Raw genomic sequence first — 20,007 nt, forward strand, 5'->3', positions numbered from 1 at the left:
AGAAGCTGGTCCCGCTTGTCGTACTTCTCCTTGTCGGCGAGAAGCTGGTCCCGAGCAAGAAGCTCAACACTGAAGTTATGCCATCTCAGTATGTTGCCTTGACACCCAGTGTATCGAACTTACGGCTCAGCGGGAATAGCCAAGGCAATGGCAGAGGTAGCCAAGGTGGCTAACGCCAGAAGCTTTGCGAAACGCATCGTGGGAACTGGTAAAAGGGAGTAGAAATGGTTTCTTCTGCCACGTGATGACTTGGCTTAGAATCGGAGGCTTGGGCTTTACAATAAAGCGAAAGGAGTATTACACGCACGTCTATATACTTGATGACCTTTTCGCCGTACCGATGACGCTATTGAGGAGTGCATCTTCGGATGTAAGTCGACTTCCTCAAGGCTATTTCCGGATGGTATTCGGTTCCCTCGGTACCTCTGTTGGTTGGAGATGTCGAAGACGTGATTCGGAAGGAATATACGGTTGGATATCAGATCGGTTCTCGGTAAGTTGCATATATCCGGCTGGAACTTCACTGACTGAAACTAAGACGGTCTTGGGCTCTACATGCTCCTACTAGCCTAACTCGAGTTATGTTTGACCTATCGCCCAGTATCTAATCCATTTTTTTTGATCCTGCCAACATGAGCATATTGAAGGGGTTTAGAGGCACAGCGAAAGGCTCACCGTCCTCGGACTCTGAGTTCGGGTATGTTTGCCTTCCTATCCCCCATCCCTTTTACAATTAAACGAGTACCCTAATGGCTATACACAATGAAAGCTCGCATGACGAGGAGAAACAATTGCTCTTCTCAGATGAGAAGAGAGTGAGATTCAAAGAGGCGTATAAGTTCTGGTCTCTGCGGAACATAATTCAGTATGGCCTTCTCTTTCTTGCGGGCGCGTTCAGTTTTACAGCCCTGGGCTTTTTACTCGCTGTTAATGTCAAGCCTGCTGCAACCGATTCTATATGCACGGAGCGGCTGTCTTCGTATTGTACGTTATCTTCGATACTATGCATTTCCCCTGTAGTAAAGGCGTCAACTGCTAATTGAATTTTTCGATTAAGCTCCGGCACTTCCAGCAGTCCGGTACTCAAATGTCCAGTTCAATGGAAGTTTCACGGGCAGCAACAAGTTCAGAGGATATCCGAATCCTGATCTTGATGATGCCTGGTCACGCATCTCAGCATGTAAGCATGAACCCCTCTCTAGCATTGCTACCGAGCGGCAATAACGATAGACCGGTAGTATATCCAATCCGGATCAGCGATCAGGAGCTGAACTCCATCGGAAAGCCGGTTACGGCTGTCCAATATCTTCGTGAAGAAGGTGGTGGGTATATGGGGGAACTAGAGGTTTTTCACCAGTTGCATTGTCTAGTATGTCTGATATCTTCTCTTTTGTACCGAATGAATGAATGCTAATGGGGAGGGTTAAGAATCTTCTGCGCATACAAGTTTACCGAGATTATTACACAAGTTTGTCACCTGTGCCTCCTATCTTGCGGGTAAATGAGACGGTTAGACATAGTGAACTAGGTGTGGATCTTCTGTCGTTAGCTTTGCTTACAGGTATTCATATATGGTTTCTAGATCACTGCGTCGACATACTCCGGCAATCTATTATGTGTACTGGGGATGTTACTATTGCAACCGCAAATTGGGTCCAAGGTCATCCGAGGCCGATTCCAGATTTCAGTACGATGCATGTATGTCGGGACTTTGATGCTTTGCTTGAATGGGCCTCTGAACGTGATGCAGGGGAGGTGGGGACGTTACAAGGCGATGCGTTTGTATATCGTTCACATTTTTAGAATTGTATGTTTATTTAATCAGAGTTTTATTTGTACAACTGTATACTGGGCCTTAAGATATCGTTTGTCTAGTTTAAACTTGATAAATGCACATTATTTCCTGAAATGGAAACCAGGAAGCCATATAGTCTGTTGTTGGTCGGATCAGCATCCGGAAGGATTAAATAACTCTCGGTTACGGTTCAACTCTGCTAACCGATGACTATCTCACGGCTTCTCCGATCTAATCTGCTACCGATAAACAAATAGACAAGATAACGATACTAATCCGACCACCGTATCTCTGTTAACATAGGTAGAGACAATGTAGATGCTCAGTAATCAGGAAAGTGTCAACTTCAGAAGCAATATACAGCTCGCTACTGCTAGAGAGTCTTCGAAAAAATGATTGACTTAGCACCTCGCTATCTACGCTTATTCCTCATCTTAATTTACATACTGCCTCTGGTATTAGCCATTGGCACCCCAACTGGCTGGCGCATAGTAAAACGAGCCCACCCATCAGAACCAATCACCATACGCATATACCTCCATCCCTCGAACATCACTTCGCTACAAGAAACTGTATACGCAATTGCAACACCCGGGAATGAGCAATATGGAAAACACCTAAGTCGCGAAGACACACATCTACTATCGCAGCCGTCGGTGCAGGCCATCGAGGATGTGACGAGTTGGATCACAGGTGGGGGAATCAGCCTTGACAAAGTCAAGATCAATTCGAATCGGATAAAGATTAGCACGACAATTGGAAAGGCCAATGGTCTGCTTCGATCCGATTACTCTGTGTTTGAGCACCAGGGCTTCAAGCGCCGGCTAGTACGCTCATTGACGTATAACGTCCCAGCTGATGTCCGGGAACACATTGCGATGCTCCAACCTGTTGATCTTTTTCCACCTTTGCAGGCGCATGTTTCGAGGGGGAGGAAATGGAGTGACAATAGGTTCTGGGAGGAGAATCAGGTGGCACTTGGTGATATCAGTTGCAACCATAATATCACTCCATCCTGTCTGAAAGACTTGTATAACATTGATTATACAGCAGATGGGGCTAGAGGAGGGAAAGTGGCATTTACCAGTTTTCTGGGAGAGGCGGCGCGACATGAGGATGTGAAAACGTTCCAGGAGCAGCTTGCTCCTTGGACAGCCGGCCATTCCTACCAATCCATTGCTATCAATGGGGCTGAAAATGAGGTTTTCGAGTCTGAGGCCGCTGCGGAGGGAAACCTTGACGGCCAGTATTTCATCGCCATTGTTGCTCCGTTACCGATGACAGAGTATAACTTTGGGGGAAGAGGGTAAGCTACTCCATGACATCCCATCAATCCAATCTGTTTTTAAAAGAAGAAATGATTTTTTATTCATCAGCGAGTCCATAAACTGACACGTACAAAGACCCCTAATCCCAGACCTCGACCAACCCTCCCTCCCGGGGAGCAACGAACCCTATCTTGAATTCCTCGAATACCTCCTCGACCTCCCCGACAAAGACCTGCCCCATACAATCACCTCCAGCTACGGCGAAAACGAACAGGAAATACCCCCGGACTACGCTCAAGCCATCTGCAACCTCTTCGCCCTGCTCGGCGCCCGCGGCGTCTCCATGATCGTCAGCTCCGGCGACTCGGGCGTCGGCCAAGCCTGCCAATCCAACGACGGCCACAACACAACCCGATTCAACCCCATCTTCCCCGCAAGCTGCCCCTTCGTCACCTCTGTCGGCGCCACAAAGCACGTCTACCCGGAAGTAGCCGTCGAGTTCTCGTCCGGCGGTTTCTCAGATCTCTTCCCCCGCCCCTCCTACCAGGATGCCGCCGTACAACAATACTTGCACGGACTGGGCGATACCTGGGCCGGACTATATAATGTCGCTGGCCGCGGGTTCCCGGATGTTGCGGCGCAGGGGACGAGCTTTACGGTCGTTGATAAGGGCCGGGAGAGCCATATTTCGGGGACGTCGGCGGCTGCGCCTGTTTTTGCGGGGATTGTGGCGCTGATTAGTGCGGAGAGGGTGACGGCCGGACTGCCGCCGTTGGGGTTCTTGAATCCGTGGCTTTATTCTGAGGGGTTTAGGGTGCTTAATGATGTCACGAGGGGTGGATCGGATGGGTGTAATGGTGTGGATCAGTATTCAAAGTTGGAAACGCCTGTTGTGCCGTTTGCTAGTTGGAATGCGACGGTGGGTTGGGATCCTGTTACGGGACTTGGGACGCCGGATTATGGGAGGATGCGTGGGTTGTTTATTAATGGGGCATTAGGCTTATGAGGGTAAATCAGTTCTTAAGTTCAGTTTTTTTTTGGTTTGGCTAATCGTGTATATAGCTTTTCTGTCTTGAATCGTGTCGTGTCATGTCATGCTATACCATCAAAGGATCTGCCAATACATTGATATCCTTGTCCTCACTGTATGCGTGAAAGGAGTGAAAGAGGTCCAAGTGCCTCTATATCATCCGTGTCGGTACCATGTCCTCTAGTATGATAACGTCCAGCCCCACGAGTGTCAACCTTGAGAGCCCTCTGTTCTGCAGTCGACCATGTACAAATGCTGCGTAAGGGTGGTCAGGAACTCTAGAATTTCATGGGATCCAAGTTCCAACGACGTCTGTAATGCCAACCGCCCAAACCATCCGACTGCCATACTCAGCAGCGCCTTGTCACCGCCGTCAGGGCTTGCTGGTCTTGGGAGAGGGTTGTGTAAAGCGTTCAAGCCAATGATGCAGCAAGCTATAAGCGGAAGATGGATAAACAGCCTATAGGTTGATTCCCACCAATGTGGTCTTAGCGATGGAAAAAGAGATGTTGAAAACACTATAAAACTTACCACGCGGGCTTTGACGCACTATACACAAGCAGATGTGTTACAGAGAGGATTCCCCGCGCGGCAAGGACACATTCTTCTGGGATCACGGACGATGAATGCGGGGATAATCTTTGGAGATGCCAGTGGATGTTGATGATAGTTTCATAATATTTGAGCATCGTTTCTAGTCTTTGCTGTAAGATAGATGAGGACGAGCCTATTTGATATGCAAGTATACTTGGGGATAAACTGTGAATGCCTGTATTGCTTAATTCGGGAATTTGTTCTTTCCAACCGTCTAGAAATGGCTGGAGGTTTCCAAGCAGTTTTTCGGGATCGGCATTGTTTAATGAAGTTCGGGGGCTCCATAGCTCTGTCATGACCACTGAACAGATTTTGGAATGTAATATAGCAAAAGCCTCCTCGTCAGTATACTGGTCAGCAATCTGCTTTGAAGGTGGGAGGTAGTCAATGTCCTCGTCATCAATTCCAGATAACCGGCCTTCTCGCATGAGTAGAGGCTTTTCAATTTTGTAGATTGCCCAGAAAATGTTCTTTAGGTATGTCTCCTCTTGGACGTCTGTGATCAGGGACTTGACCCCCGAGGAGGAGTTCAAGTTAAGCATCAGAGCTAACTCCCGGGCGGCCATGATATATCCGCACGCGAGGCCAGATAAACCAAGGGTTTCGCAGCATATAGTCAGCGCAACCAATGCCTGGATTTTGGTGACAGTGGGCGGCCCATCAAACAAAGTCTTCTGCGAACGAACTGCCGCGGCCAGATAATCTCGGGGCTCGGTTTTGTTAGGGCTTGGCCAGCTACCAAGACAAAGTAGGGCATAAACGAGTACAGAAGGGGCACCCTCGGGTAGAGAACCATTCAAGTACAGTTCAATGTAGTTTTCAATCTTCTTCTTTTCAATAAAGTCTCCTCGACCAGACGAAAAGAAATTGCTCATGTATTCAGGCACAGTCATGGAGTCAGAGTTGGGGGTTTCCCTGGCCTGAAAGTTCTCTAGAGTTTCGGTGGCATTCGACAACCGGGACATCTTGAGAAGCACCGAGCCTGCGAGAGAATGGATTTTTTCTGACACAGGACCGTGTGAAATATTCTTACCAAGCTTGAACAGTAACAATACGGAGAGGATGGAATGTCTGGCTGGCTGAATGTTAGCACTGGGGAGCCAATCAAGGCTATTATTGCTTGCTTACAAGGGTAATAAAACGAGGTACTCTGAGTCAAAAGTAAAGGGCTTCTAGTCAGCATGGACCTTGAACTAGTTGCGAAGCTGACTTAAGAAAACATTACATGTACATCAGCTTCCTCATCTACTACTCTTGACTGAGCTTGCGCCGCGTTTGGAAACAGCTGCTCAAGCATTTCACCAACTTTTGACGGCGAGCTTGACCGCTCATGATAGCCTTGAAACGAGCATTGAAAGTCTTCGGCTTCCAATCCCGCATCAAGACATCCTTGCAAGTCATGATCGGAGATAGAATCTCCAGGCATTCCAATTGGCTCGTTGGTGATATTCAGAGGCTCCAGAAGAGTCGAATCAGGGAAGGAAAACTGGGAAGATGAGATGTCAGGCAGGTCCTGCCAGCTCTCACTGAACGAGGAAGAGAAGAATGCAAGATTCGTCGAACTCTGGGAGCTTCCTGAGCTATGCTGTTTATGTCTCACTATCTCTGAGTCAGAGAATTACCCCACTGCAACCACAAGAATGGAGATTGTCTACCTCTTGTTTGGCGGTGCCGGGGGGGATAAGTACAAGACAAACTAAGCCTCTAAACACCCTGAGTTTTTAGTAACACTTTCAACAGACCTCGAATCAGTAGAAGTTTGGATCAAACTAGCTGACCTTGCACTCCGAGCAGCATGGAATTAGGCCATCACCTGGTAGGGAGATGGACTTTCTTAGTAACGGCACCTAGTAGCCCTCCTACCTTCTTTTATGAACGTACATTTCACCTTCCTTTGCCTACACGTATCACAGGCTCCTCGTCTTCTGGAGAATTTGACACGTATCCGGTCCCTCTTGCCATCCATGATTGGTACTTCAGTAAAGGATTATAAAAAATGTTGTTCAAGATCACAGGTTGAGATTGATTGCAGCAAGTGTGAGTTGATGAGCCGGTACATTCTACAACACTAATCCCGCGGATAATTAGCCATTATCTTATATTAGTGGCCAGCCCTCACTAAGTCATTCAGGATCTAGAATTTGAGGCGCTGCTGGAGCATCACAGTGGGATTATACGTTGATTTGACCTGTCTTACGCTGATCAATTATCACGTCACATCCTTCCTAACCAAAGATAGGATTTACAGCGGTTCTAGATCTTAGCCCGGACTCCGCCGGTCCTTCATAGTGCTTATTTTGTACACGTCAGAGGATCTATCTCCGTAGCCAACATTTGAAGGATCCTACAAGGCCAACTAGACCCGCACAAGTGGATATAGGGTGGGTGACAAAGGCTTCGCCCTTCCATAGCTCTGTTGGTAGTAGAACATAAGGTTAAACGGGTATATTAGAAAGAGCTTCGTCGTTCTTTGCTTGCTATTATTGTTCTGGATCCTGAGCTGGTTCTGCTGAGGTGGTAGGTACAGTAGTTCAGGCTGGCGAGTCTGCGGGGTTGTAGAGGCGGGTGGGAATTTAGAGTGGGGTTAGTTGATTGTCAATAGATACAGCAAATCGCGTGCATCTTGTCTGTTTCCAGGGATCTGAGTGGAGGAGTTTCATAACTGCTGATCTTATATGGTGTATAAGGGGCCTACTCGGTCCCGAGGGTGGAAATCACTTCCAACGCTCGCGGTTATGCATCGCGCTCATTGGTGAGCTACTACTTAAGCACCGACAAACTACTAACGGAGGATTCTCGAGTAATAAATCATTAATTTAGGCCCATAGTAACCGAGGTCCTGGCAAGTCGTCAAACGTTCCATGGATGGGGATATGTATTGTACAAACTGACATCTACCATGCCGGATGCTGTCAGGTGAAAGGGAAGAACAGAAGCGTAAGTAGTGAACGTAGAACGAAAAGATTAAAGTACATCCGAAATGAAACTCGCTTTGTGTGAATGGCAGTTAAGAGGACATATATATTAAAAGAGGAATAAAAATCAGAAAGCAGCGAGTAAATAATCACGGCAGCAGAATGTGTCAATCCCACTCTTAGGATGAGGACCACTCAATCCCGTCCGTTCTGGGTGCCAGCGCCGGGCCCTGATGATGCGGTTCTCTTTCCGCTATTAATCTGCGCTGCAATCTGGCTCTGTTTGAATTTCTCGAAGCCCTCGATATCTTGTTTATGAGTTGCCCACAGCTCTTCTACAGTCGTACCTAACTGTTCGAATGTTTTGTTCGCACCGAGATCGTCGAAACGGGCATGTGTCTGCTCCTCCTGTAGACGCTCGAGTTTCTCGCGAAGAGCAGCAATGTGTGCATCATCCAACGTGAGAGATGGATCATCGTCGGTCTGAGCAAATGAAGGGTTGAGAAAATCGCGTCGAAGGTTTTGGCCGAGACGGTGAACATGGCCTTCTTCAGAGGTCATTGCCCTTGAATGAAGAGATGTCATCGAGCTTGTTCGTGATATACCCACGATATATTGGTCGATATCTTCGTCATCGATAGCACACTCATCGCCCTGATCGGCGACTGGTACATTGCTAAATGGAGGCCCACCATGCACGTCGTCCCCAGAATTCTGAGAGCTTGTATCTGGGGCTGCAGAAAAGACCGGCTGCGGTATAATCCGCGTCTCTGGGTACTCGTCCTCAAATCGCCGGATCATCCTATCCAAGGTGAAATCAAGAAACTGAAGGCGTCCTAGAAGCAGAAACGTCAGTACTGCCATTAGCCGATTGACATAATCAGTGAACATACGGTAGTTACTATCATTTCCGGCTCGGTCCTCACGGACAAGAGCCGACTGGATCCGGGTTCGGATATTCCGGGCTGACTCAAGTAGATTCTTCGACATATCACGGGGCTTTTTCGCTACATAAGACCGTGATTTCCTGTGTCTAGGAGTCGTCGTGCCACTAGGGGGGCCAGACTGATCCCCTGGCATATGATGATCCAGGTTGCCAAGGCAGACCCCTAGAGCCTTCACTACACCAGTACCTCCAATGACGTAGTCCTCATCAGGAGCTGGCTCATCATCTTCATCGCAGAATTCTTCTCCGCCACCAGGGCCGACAATATGTTGCAGAATCTCTGGCACGGGAACAGTTGCACGCGCAGAGGTCGGGTCTCCCGGCACAGACAAATCTCCTTCGATGGCGCCTCGTTCAAGGTTTTGAAGGGAATAGGCTACGATTTGGGAAGCCAGAGCTTTCACAACTTCGTTGTTTTCTGCGCTTGGAACTTCGATTTCCACTGCTATGATTGTTCGCGACACGCGTACCGCGGCCATCAGAGAGGCGTAAACAGCGCAAGCTTCTTCCTGATTGCCAGGGTCCGTTGTAGCGGCCAGCGCACTTATGGCAGGGTTTTCCAAGATGCTCAGATGGCACAGACTGGGGCACTCGGGAAGGACTTCGGCAAGAGCAATGGCATGGTCAGCCGACAAATTCACATCAGCTAGATGAATGCGCTTTAAAGAGGGCATTTTAGGGAGGAAGCGCCGGAAGGTAGCCAGGGCATCAGGCTGGCTGGAAAACAGTTCTGGATTGTGGGAAAAGTCGATAAAAAGGAGGTTAGGAAGGCGAGTCAGCGCTTGGAGTAAAGGATATAGCACGGCTGGAGTAAGAGCACAGTCGGCAAGACTCAATGCGTAAAGGTGGGTGTCTTTGTCGATAGCTGAAGTAATCAAATCCAAATGATCTCGGATGGGATTTCCACCCAAGTCGAGTCCTTCACAACTAGTCGACTTTAGGTAACGAACTACATGTTCCAAGCCCTCTTTGGTTAACTCATTGTTTGCGAAACCAAACCTCCTCAAACCAAGAGTTACGGCTGCATCGCAGATTTTCTTCACCTCCTCCGTCGTTGGTTTGCACTCGCTCAGCAGGAGTTCCTCAAGACGATTACCACCGAAGCGTTGAGACAGAGAACTGGCGAACACGGTTGCAACATCTACCGAGGAACACGTAGCATATGAGGGCTTCGAGGGTTGGCCACTAGGATCATTTGGGATGATAGGAGTCTTCGGGAGCGGTATGCCCGACAAGTCAATGGCCTTCAGTGACTTTGACAGATGAACAAACAGGCATATATGGCGCCATCCCTCCTTGCCAATTTTCGGGTTATCTTTCAGGGACAACTTTTCTATCACACTATTTCTCTCTTCTTCCACCGAAGCCTTCGAGTCAGGTTTACCGATCCGCTTGCGTCTCTGCCTCATCTGCTCGACGGTCTTTGTTGAGAGTAGAGCAGCAAGAATTGACCGCACCGATTCATCAGTCAAGGCGCACTTTTCAAGGATGATCTTTCGCACAGGGACTACAGCCAGCCAGTCACTGAAAGTAGCAAGATCCTGCGGGGTCATGGGGAAATTGGTAAGGTCGAGCACGCCGACGGTTCCAGGAGATTCCGCTAAAATGGAGGAAGGTGAGGAGATTTCATCGACTATTCTTTTAAGCACGGGCGTCTCCCGTAGCTGGCAACAGCGTCTGTATATCCGTACCGGATCTGTCGTCGGGTGACTCTGCGTTCTCGAGCGTGAGTAACCGGGCAGAGACGTGTGGGAATGGTCCTCGTGGTCCTCAGCAGTTAATTGCAAAGGGATGGAACCATTTGCCTCGGCTTGTCTCCGCCTTCTCTCTCTCCGTTCTCTCCTTTCCTCCTCCGATCTCTTCTTCTTTTCCTGTTTTCTAGTAGGCTCCTTGCTCTCACCGTTTGCTTTGTCATCATTAGAAGGAATTTCCGGTTGTCCGGATTTCTTTCCAGGGGCGATATTCTCCTGATTATGCTTTTCCTTATCCGCCAAAACAGCTTGTGGATGTTTCAAAGCAGAGCCTTCATCTTTGTCTTTCGTTTTAGAACTCGACTTTTTCGATTTGCCGTTTAGATCTGAGACCGTCCGTTGCTTAGCGTTTGCCGGGGGGCTTTCCTCATCGGACTCTCTACGAGATATCCCAGCAATCTCAACATCTACACAGAATGCGACGCGTCGCAACTTGGCCGGATCCAAATCGGGGATCTTGCATCTATCCCGACCCGGGTCAATGTTCATCACACGACGCTCGCAAATAACGCCGTTCGTCGCTAACTTGCCCGATCCTGACCCAGAGGAAGAAAGTTTTCGGAAGGCGTTTTGGAGGAATGAGGAGCCCTTCGGGGAGGTAGAAGTAAACGGATTTGGTTCGTCTCTTTTATCATCATCCTTGTCCTTGGGAAAATAGGCTGCTCCGAACGGGTTGTGCGTATCGAGCTTTGACACCGGCGATGTTGCCTTCACAGTCGGTTGACTCTTCAAGCTGGACTGCGACGGAGGTGTAGACCCCGAAGAGAACTTAGAGCTGAGGGTCGAGATCCACGAATTTCTCCTCCCAATGGGCTTCGGCGAACTTTTCTGGGGATTCGGGGATGATCCCGTCACCTTCGCATCCGCCGCCTTGTCATCCGGTCTCACTCCGTTCTCCGTTCGAGAGACGTTATTTTGGGGCTCCGACGTAGATTCGACGGCAGGACTGGGTGGCTCATAAGGGGGTGGCGGGGAGGTTCTTTCGAGCAGGGGTTCTTTAATTCGGGGTGCAAGTGTGGGTTCCGTTTCGACATGCGACTTGTCGCTGTGTGTGGACGATGTAGACTTGCACCTTGAGAGATTATCTAGTATGAGGTTAGAGGGAAAATCCAACAATCGCTTGAAGCCAACCGAACACCCCCATGATGGGCGTCGAGGCCAGCGGGGTTCGCCATCACCTTTCTGCGTATGATGCAGCCAGCTGACATCAACTGTCTCAACTCCTTCCATTTTGATTTTTGAATACGTTGGTGGTAGCGTGGTAGCTGGATCAGAAATCTAATATTGGCTTCGTATCTCAAATCAGATTAGATGATGAGTTGGTGAATCGGGGAAGAGGAAATTGCGGTGCATACTCCGGTTTCGAGGCAATTCAACGGTCGATGATATAGATCGCGGGGTATAGTTTATTGGATAAATGATGCATTCCTTTTCCAATGGAACCATTAGGAGGTCTGGCGGTTGGCGTATACCATCATGACATAAGGACAAGGCCGAGGGATCATGATGGGTGCGGAAACGATTCGTGGCAAGTCAGAGAAAAGGAGTCCACGACGGGACCAGAGTGTTCCAGGAGAATGACCTTGAGAGTAGTGAAAAATGATGCGCAGAAAAGGAGAAGGGAGAAGGGCCAGTGCGGACTGAGGCAAATTGGGATGAATGGTACCTTCACGTACTTAAAAAAGAAGACCAACTGCGGACTAGTGGGTATTATCGAATGTTGAAGGAATTCTTTGCGGAGGGCCGCTTTGCCTTCCCTTACCTAATCCCGGTACCACATCTTACAGGGATTATAATACCCAAGTTGATGTTGATGCATCGACGTCGCACGACTTATCCCTAGCCTACAAGCATAGATTGCTCGAACCATTCAGGGTTATAAGTCCCTCACTCCGACGCAACAGGATCAAATCACCTCCGATTCCCTCATCCGTTGTTTCCGCTCGATATTCCGTTTTTCCCTCACACGACACCCTGCCAAGACCCGAACGCGTATTGTACCAATACCTGGGCCTAGAAAATAGGGTCGAATCAAAGGGCCCACGCCTGTACCATCTACCGGTGCCCCATGATTTTCGCAGCTAATACTAATACTAATGGATTGATAGCCCCATCGAATACTCATGATTAACCTCTTGTGTAATACGGTTTGGTAACTAGTCCCATACTCGACAACTTCTCAATCATTCCATCATCCTTGTTTACCCCCTCCCCCCGGTACAGTGCAGTGTAACATCGACCGAAGCTTGTTCAAAATTTCCTGTTTCTTTTCTTAGGATACGAAAAGCAATCACGCATGCATCTACTAGTAGTACTCAGTCGTCTTTATAATGTCGATTCATTACCCGCCTATTGGCCCAGTCACCTGACGCCTATTGTACTCCATAGATAGTGTGAAGTATCCATCGCTATCATGATTGCATGATATCTGACTATATATCTAAAAAGTCTATCAGATCGGAGTTTGGGTGCACACAAACCAGACGGGGCCTGAAAATTGGGCAGCGAAAGATCCGTTCGACTTGGTTTTTTCCCTTTTTACCGTGTGGCGTTTTCTCGTTTCCGGGGGTGATTGACTTGAGTTTAAAGTATGACGATCCGAACCTTTCAATACAGGAGATGTCTGAGATAACCTTTCCTTTCAGGTTTGCAACCCCTCTTTTTACCCTTTCAGTGTCCACCGGGGAACATCTGACTGGGCTGCACCGTGATCCATTAGGAAATCTGAATTTACCCTAAGAGAAAAAAAAAAAAGTTTACAAAAAAAAAATACAACCACAATAATGTCCAAAGAAAGTAGAAGCAAAAATGGATTCTATAGCTTTCGAAAATTGGATCCTATCCACTCGTAGTAATTCGATACCGTAGCCGTTGAGTATTGCCTTCTAGGGTAATATGCGCCGGGAGTGTACTGGCCAAGTGGTTCCAATTTCCAGTTCCAGTTCCACTGCGACGGATCAGTCTATGGCGTAATACTAGTCCAAGACGATGAAGATCCTTTCGCTCCAGAAGATCAGGTGATCCATAGGTCGCTATTACTCAATATGGTTAGTTTGAGATAAGGCACGTGCTGTATTCGCACAGCCAATCAGGACAACCCTTCAACAGCCGATATCGTTAAAAGTAGTGCAAGTTCTAACCATGTCTAAGGTCCTGACAAGCATTTACTCTACACTAAATCCTATTAGTGTTCTTCATACAGCTGGCACAGTTCAAAGGAAAAGGTAGAGAACCCGTCCCAAGTACGTTTCCTTTCATTCCGACCTTTACTCTAATATACTAATTAATTATTTTACCTATCTACTCTGTATATTATATGTCATTGAGTAGTCAACTGACGCTTATTGATGTCAACCACTGCGACCCCCACCTTGAAGGAATATCCAAGCAACGGCTGATACAATCTTGCACTATTATTATAATATATTCAACTACCACACACATATATATTTAGCCTTGCTCTATCTTTATTTTTGGCCCGTGGATAGTCGAAAAGGATCAATGTCTAGATAAAGCGAGACTGGAGTGTGGAACTTACAATTTTACTGTGGGTCTTACACAATAAAGATGAAGGACTCTAGAATTCAGCACGGGGAACTCGACTACACCCGAGCCTACCTTGACGCTCTAATCTCTAGCGTCTATGAATATGTGTCCGGTCTTTTTAAGTCATTGACTATGGATTACCGACGTACTCAGCATGTTCGAAATGGCAACGGGTTTAAAGAAATGATACTCCCAAGTTCTGGGGACGAGGTTCGTTTTACATAATTCCTGGCGTAAAAGTTGTTGGGGGCTGTTGGAACAGTTTGTCCGCCTGTCTATATCAGCCGCCCGTTTGCTTTGTAGTTGGTTACTCATCGCACTGAGCTTCTAGCACCATCGTGCAACCTTCACATCAAAGTCCGGTGTTTTCGGACATTTTCCCATTAACGAGTATATTAAGATAATCCAGACACCCCAACCTAACTAATGGCAAGCTCCAAATACTCACCCCCCAATCTCGAGCCTTATTCTACCCACAAGCCCACTTCCCCAAACCCTAGAGTTAGGATTAGATTTGGTGACTTTATACACGCTCGCAACCTTCATAGCCAGAAAGGAGAGATGGCTTCATTCACGTGTGAATAGAATTTCCAGCTAGAAATCTTACCAATGACCCTAGAATACAATCAAGCAACTCTGATGATTTGGCTAATAAATAAAATTAAATCTGTACACTCTCGCAAGATCAATTCGTAACAGCAAACTTGCTTCGGGCCCTCAATTTAGCACCATATAGATAAATGAAAACCATCCCAAAGATGCCTCCAACTGAAAGACCCGCCAGCACTGTGACTCCTTTTCCTATCCCTAGGTCGAGATACATGTACCGTGAGAACATGACAAAGCCCGCAGCGGTTATAGAGCGAGCGAAGTCGTTCGCTGCAAACAGTGAAGACACATATCGCGGATACGACAACGATACGTAGACAATGATGGCCTGGAACACGACAAATGACGATCCAGCATAGATTCCAACGCCGATTGCAGGCACAATCCAGTGAACCGGGCGGCGAACTGTCCAGGCAAATAAAAAGAGACCCGTGGCCAAGAAAAAGACGGCAGGGAGTGCTGGGATCAGGCGATCTTCCTGGCTGGGGGCTTCCTTGTGGCAGCGAGGGATGAAGATGAATTTCAGGTACGCTGCATAGAGTATCGCAGATATTACACAGCCAACAATGATGGAGAGGAAGATCAAGCTTGAAGAACTTTGAGGCATGGGATATATACCGCTGAATGCAATGGGAAAGGCCTCGAAAAACGAATAATAGATCGCATATATCAACGACGCGTATATGCACATGTATGCGATAGCTGGGTCTTTGATAGCAATTTCGGTTGGTTTGATGAGCGCATCAATCAGAATGGCCTGGAAATCAAGTCGCTGGGTTTCACTGGGAGCCAAAACTGCGGGATGGAAGCGACGGAGGCGTCGTGCTCGATGGAGGAGAATCGTGTCGTGGGACGTTTCGGGTAGTAAGCAAATTAAAACTAGGAGGAACGGCGCGCTCATCAGAACGATCTCCCATAGAGGCCAGCGCCAGTTGCTGTGCACCGCATAAGCTGCCATTAATGGCCCCAAGGCTGGGCCACAGTAAAAGCCCACCACCCAACAGATGTATCCATAGGGAGCGTTGGTTAGACTAAAGATATCCTTGATGGAGGCGCCTCCACTAGCCAGACACGGGCTGCCGAAGAACCCCTGTAGGAATCGGAGTACGACGATGGCTGGAAAGCTATCGACGACGGCGACAATGATGGAAACGATCACAAACAGTGTGAAGGAAAAACCATATGGAGGATTGCGACCAATGCGAGCAATTTCACTCAACGGCGAGAAGATCAGAGGGCCGACGGCGTCTGTTTGGATTAGTGCCTAGATGTCCACTAAAATAAAGCAGTGAAGAGAGACAAATGAGACTCACACCCGGCGACATAGACAGCCAATGTGAGCTGGACGACCTCAATAGAAACCCCGTACCGCATCACCATAAACTCATAACTGGGAACGAAGATTGATGATGCACAGTACACAATGAAGGAATAAACCCTGGCCGCAGTGAGGAAACGCCTATTTCCGACAGTAACAGGGATACACTTACGAGATCAATAGCGTGACCCATATCTTGCGTGCCGAAGACCAATTCAAGGGGTTTTCCGGATCGTTCGGGGTATACCAATCGATGACCAAGCTCTTATCACTCAGAGTCGCTGCAGACAGTTTCTCGGCATCCCGAAGCGTTCCTTGGCCGCTCTCCAGGTCTGTTTGGGACGAGACTTTTGACCTGGAACTTGAAGCACTTTTGTACGGGCAAAAGTTGAATGTGGGATCATCCTCAGGATAGCTGAAACAATGAGGGCCTAGCAGAAAACGAAGGACATCACCCAAAACGGTACCTCGTACCCAGCTCATAGTGGCCATCGAGTTACAACACCTTCTGGGAGATAGAAAATGGTAGGTGGCAATGGTTTTAGTCACTAATGTTCTGATCTATGAGACTCATAAATACCCTTGTTTTAAACACATGGTCACGGAATTCACACAGCCCGGATTTGCCTTGATAAGGGAGGCTATCACCCAGAGTTTAGTAGAAAAATGCATCTCGCAAGCCACCAAGGATACATTTTGAATGATTACTATACATATGTGGTCATGGTGGCTGAATGCCGAACGATGTTAACCAGCGAGTCCTAAAACCCGATTAGTGAGAGTGGGATCATGATATGATTTGTCTGCCAGATTCGACCCCAGTAGATATCGGCTGACGAGCTTGTTTCGGAGAGGTCGGGGCCAGTCAAACAGCTGTGTAGTTGGGGCCCATAACTAGAGAACAGGGCAATCATAAGGTACAGAACCTGATTGAAAGATGCCGAAACTAGGAAACACGGCTCGGCGACTCTAGGGCATGCCGAAGTATCCTGGCGGTCGGAAACCCTACACCGAACACGAGACGCCTGTCAGAACTATTGGAGCACGTATGAGATAAAGTTCGAGTAAAAACAGGCCTTTCGCTATCGTTAGGTTACATAAAGATCGATTCAAGACGGTGGTTTGTCATGCGGTTCCTCTGCCTCCATGTATGTCAACGTAAGACTTAGTTTTAACGCGACGTTTCTTAACGACTGTCTGAACGCATCAGGAGCGCTGTATTTGCAGGAGAAAACTGTACTGGGTTCAGCATATTGGATACCCTGTAGACTGGACCGAGTTGAGAGTTCTCGATAAGCTCAAGGACTTACATATGTGGCGAGTGATATGCAAGTATCAACCTTTAACCGACAAGCGAACAGCCCACCCGCCTTCAACGCCCTTCCCGCTCGATGATCGCAGAGAGACCACCTGAGATTGTCACACTAGAAGGGCTTTTAATGCATGCTACAACGACCTTCCCCACCGTAGTTCTTTCAATGTATGCTTGGCTTCCTCTTCCCCAACGCCAGCTACAAGAATTGCACCTTTGTTTTCGGGAGCTGTTATCGGAATCATGGCGGACGGTCGACCACACTGATAAACAATTGATCATGGGGTTTCCCGGTTGATCGCACCTTTGGCGTAGGCCGCTGCAATCTCACCACTGGGATGTCCTACGACTGCCGATGGAATAACACCCCGGTGTCTCAGTAAGTCGACAAGGGCGACTTAGGCCAGGGATAGCAAAAGGACCCTAGATGAACATCAGCAGCAGCATTAAGGCTATCCGTGGAGACTTCATAAGTTCGCAACCCCCGTCCCATTGCGAAATACAGAGCACACTGTCCGGTGAAGATGGATCCCACCTTAGGTGCTCTCGACGAGCAGATCGGCTTCGCGGCAGTTTATAAACTAGCCAAGAGTTCAGACACGTTGGAGCCCATTGCGAAGGACTTCCAAAGCCAAACACAGCGTCTCTCAGCAAGGGTGTAGGATAATCGATCAAGCAGAGTTCTTATGTCACTATCACTTCGCTGTTAGGTATTTCTTATAGGCCTCGGATATTCGTCGGATCCCTGCTTGCTCATGAGCCGACCAAACAATAAGCCTGAGGCGCGTTCCATCTGAATGCGGCTGGTCATCCTCTAGACTTTCTAAGCAGGTAAACCTGACTACCCAAGTCGCTGAGAGGGCCGTCGGAACCCGAAAATAGAGTCCAGGTGTGATTCGGTGAAAGTTGTATTGTGGTATCCTGTTAAGGCCCGTTCTCTCATATAATGATAGGTAACACTGATGACAACGTGGGAATTTGCACCCCCGAAACTAAATGAATTGACACTTGCACGACGAAGGCCCTCATATGGCCACGAGGCAACTCTCGAAGAATGGACAAATTCCATTCGTCGACTTTGATCCGAGGGTTCAGTTCGTCCAGCCACACCTGAGGGGGAATAACACCTTTCTCTAGCATGTACAGCGCTTTGATAAGACCTGCAAGGCCACTAGCACCTTTTAAATGACCAATGCTTGCTTTAACAGAGCCAACCTACAACGGTTTGCTTGCTGGGCGAGCGTTGCCAACTGCTGCTCCCAAGGCACTGGTTTCGATCGGATCTCCGGCCGCGGTACCTGTTCCCTGCAAAATGTTAGCGAATATCCATACCAATGCCTGGAGAGGCATTGGACAAATATACGTGTGCCTCGAAGTGTCCTGTGTCCGCGAAGTCCCGCTCTGCTTCCTGATAGACCTTCCGAATTAGAGAAGCTTGCGCATCGGCTGATGGGAGTATAATTCCTGGTGTACTGCCGTCCTGATTACTCGAGACCAGTTGGAGAAGCCTCGAGGAAAGGCATGATGGCCTGTTGGGTTGGCTGCGATACCCACGATTGGAAATCAGCAATATTGATATATGATGGAGCTCAGGAAGCTGAGGATGGCGATGGGGTCTTAGAGAACAAAGAAATCTGCATACAAAAGCCCTTATAAGATAATGAAGACAGTTAGTAGCAGGTTGTATGGCCAATCAGACTTAACAATTTATACCATATTACCATGTATCTCTCCTTTCGTGAGGCTGCATACCTCCTCCATTTCGGCGCAGCCTGGGTCATCCGGGTGCACAGTTAAAAAGAAAAGTTAGAACTGAATAGCCACAGTTGGTTGTCTCAGAGAACCAGCCAGCCGGTCAACGCCACCGAGATGACGGGGAACGGGAACAGCGGTGACTTTTTTCGGCGACATATTTTGAAATCTGAAAGATGAGCGAACTGAAATAAAGTGCCCGAGGCTGCTATTTATTACTTTTGCGGAAAGCTCAATGCGCCAACCAGAATAGGTATAATGGTCGACTTTACGAATAGTCAATGAACCACTTCACTACATCCAACTTCAATAACGCAAATGCTATGCCAAAGTGGAAACATGCATTACTACTTACTATCATCCCTCTCCTGGTATCGCTGATTCCCTACTATTACTTCCATGTCAACTAAAACCATAGCCACTACGTAACACCTCCGGTAAATATCTCGTTGGCTTAACAGCAGCTTCTCGGTACCTGGCACCTGGAGACATATCATGTCATCGTTTGGAAGTTCGCTAGTTACCACTACCTAAAGAGGCCAAAGGCTTGATCATATACTCTGAGGACGGCTATATGGCGGCACAGTTGATGAAACTTGGTCTTCCACGATTCGCACAAGAGATTTGCCATTTTGCTTCCGACGCGGAACGAGCTCAAGCAGCTAAAGGGCGTCTGGCGTATGCCGGTACATACCACCTAGGTGTTGATGAGGAAATGAGATTGGTGGTGAATCATACGGTCGATGTATCTCTGTTTCAGAACTGGTTGGGAACAAATCAGACCCGGGTTTCCCAGATCGATGGAAAGTGGTTAATTCTGGAACTGAATCCGCTGCCTAAGGTTGTGGTAAGTTTGGACACATTTAACCTGCTAGGGCTTCCCGGCTTACACGCTGCAGGGCATTGGAGTTAATGTTGTTTTGAGGTGGAAGAGGGCGGGACGTCGAATATCACCCGGCAGGCATGGCATGAGATGATCAAACTTCGTTATACATGTGCATCCTAGTCTCCATACTATTATATATAAAGAGAACCCATTGGTAAGTACTCTAGATCACTTGGTTTCTAGTGAAGGTATTCTTCGATAACATGCATACATGGCCACAGCCTATTCCTCGCTAAATTCAGCAGATTTCTGTGTTTATTTATTTGCCTGGCTTCCTCCCCCCCC

The 20,007-nt window shown here is 48.0% G+C and overlaps 5 protein-coding genes across 5 annotated transcripts; 1 reads left to right on the top strand and 4 right to left on the bottom strand.

The window, feature by feature from the left end:
- Positions 1–1,614: 1,614 nt before the first annotated feature.
- BDW43DRAFT_322751 (peptidase S8/S53 domain-containing protein) lies at positions 1,615–4,203 on the top strand (the record flags this gene model as incomplete). Its single annotated transcript, XM_032049617.1, has 4 exons — positions 1,615–1,698; positions 1,804–1,807; positions 2,258–3,101; positions 3,199–4,203. The coding sequence occupies 4 exons, from the start codon at positions 1,615–1,617 to the stop codon at positions 4,067–4,069; spliced, it is 1,803 nt and encodes a 600-aa protein (XP_031904287.1). The 3' UTR covers positions 4,070–4,203.
- A 100-nt stretch (positions 4,204–4,303) lies between these two features.
- On the bottom strand, positions 4,304–6,653 carry BDW43DRAFT_307726 (Zn(II)2Cys6 transcription factor; the record flags this gene model as incomplete). Its single annotated transcript, XM_032046313.1, has 5 exons — positions 4,304–4,553; positions 4,625–5,762; positions 5,816–5,837; positions 5,919–6,286; positions 6,569–6,653. 5 exons carry the CDS (start codon positions 6,651–6,653, stop codon positions 4,304–4,306), a joined length of 1,863 nt encoding a protein of 620 aa, XP_031904288.1.
- A 1,144-nt stretch (positions 6,654–7,797) lies between these two features.
- On the bottom strand, positions 7,798–11,529 carry BDW43DRAFT_307727 (putative cell wall biogenesis protein Mhp1; the record flags this gene model as incomplete). Its single annotated transcript, XM_032046314.1, has 2 exons — positions 7,798–8,438; positions 8,496–11,529. 2 exons carry the CDS (start codon positions 11,527–11,529, stop codon positions 7,798–7,800), a joined length of 3,675 nt encoding a protein of 1,224 aa, XP_031904289.1.
- A 3,001-nt stretch (positions 11,530–14,530) lies between these two features.
- Positions 14,531–16,255, bottom strand: BDW43DRAFT_307728 (major facilitator superfamily domain-containing protein; the record flags this gene model as incomplete). The annotated part of the gene is made up of 3 exons (XM_032046315.1): positions 14,531–15,702; positions 15,768–15,892; positions 15,945–16,255. 3 exons carry the CDS (start codon positions 16,253–16,255, stop codon positions 14,531–14,533), a joined length of 1,608 nt encoding a protein of 535 aa, XP_031904290.1.
- Positions 16,256–17,720: 1,465 nt separating this feature from the next.
- BDW43DRAFT_265624 (uncharacterized protein) lies at positions 17,721–18,824 on the bottom strand. Its single transcript, XM_032040801.1, has 2 exons — positions 18,448–18,824; positions 17,721–18,389 (listed from the first exon to the last, which is right to left on the bottom strand). The coding sequence occupies exon 2, from the start codon at positions 18,151–18,153 to the stop codon at positions 17,926–17,928; it is 228 nt and encodes a 75-aa protein (XP_031904291.1). The 5' UTR covers positions 18,154–18,389; positions 18,448–18,824; the 3' UTR covers positions 17,721–17,925.
- Between the last annotated feature and the right edge of the window lie 1,183 nt (positions 18,825–20,007).

Source organism: Aspergillus alliaceus (assembly GCF_009176365.1).
Source record: "Aspergillus alliaceus strain CBS 536.65 unplaced genomic scaffold BDW43scaffold_6, whole genome shotgun sequence".
Lineage (NCBI taxonomy): Eukaryota > Fungi > Ascomycota > Eurotiomycetes > Eurotiales > Aspergillaceae > Aspergillus > Aspergillus alliaceus.

What these genes read in the sequence shown, in the direction of transcription:
- BDW43DRAFT_265624 (XM_032040801.1), bottom strand. Translation starts at nt 18,153, where the DNA reads ATGGAATTTGTCCATTCTTCGAGAGTTGCCTCGTGGCCATATGAGGGC.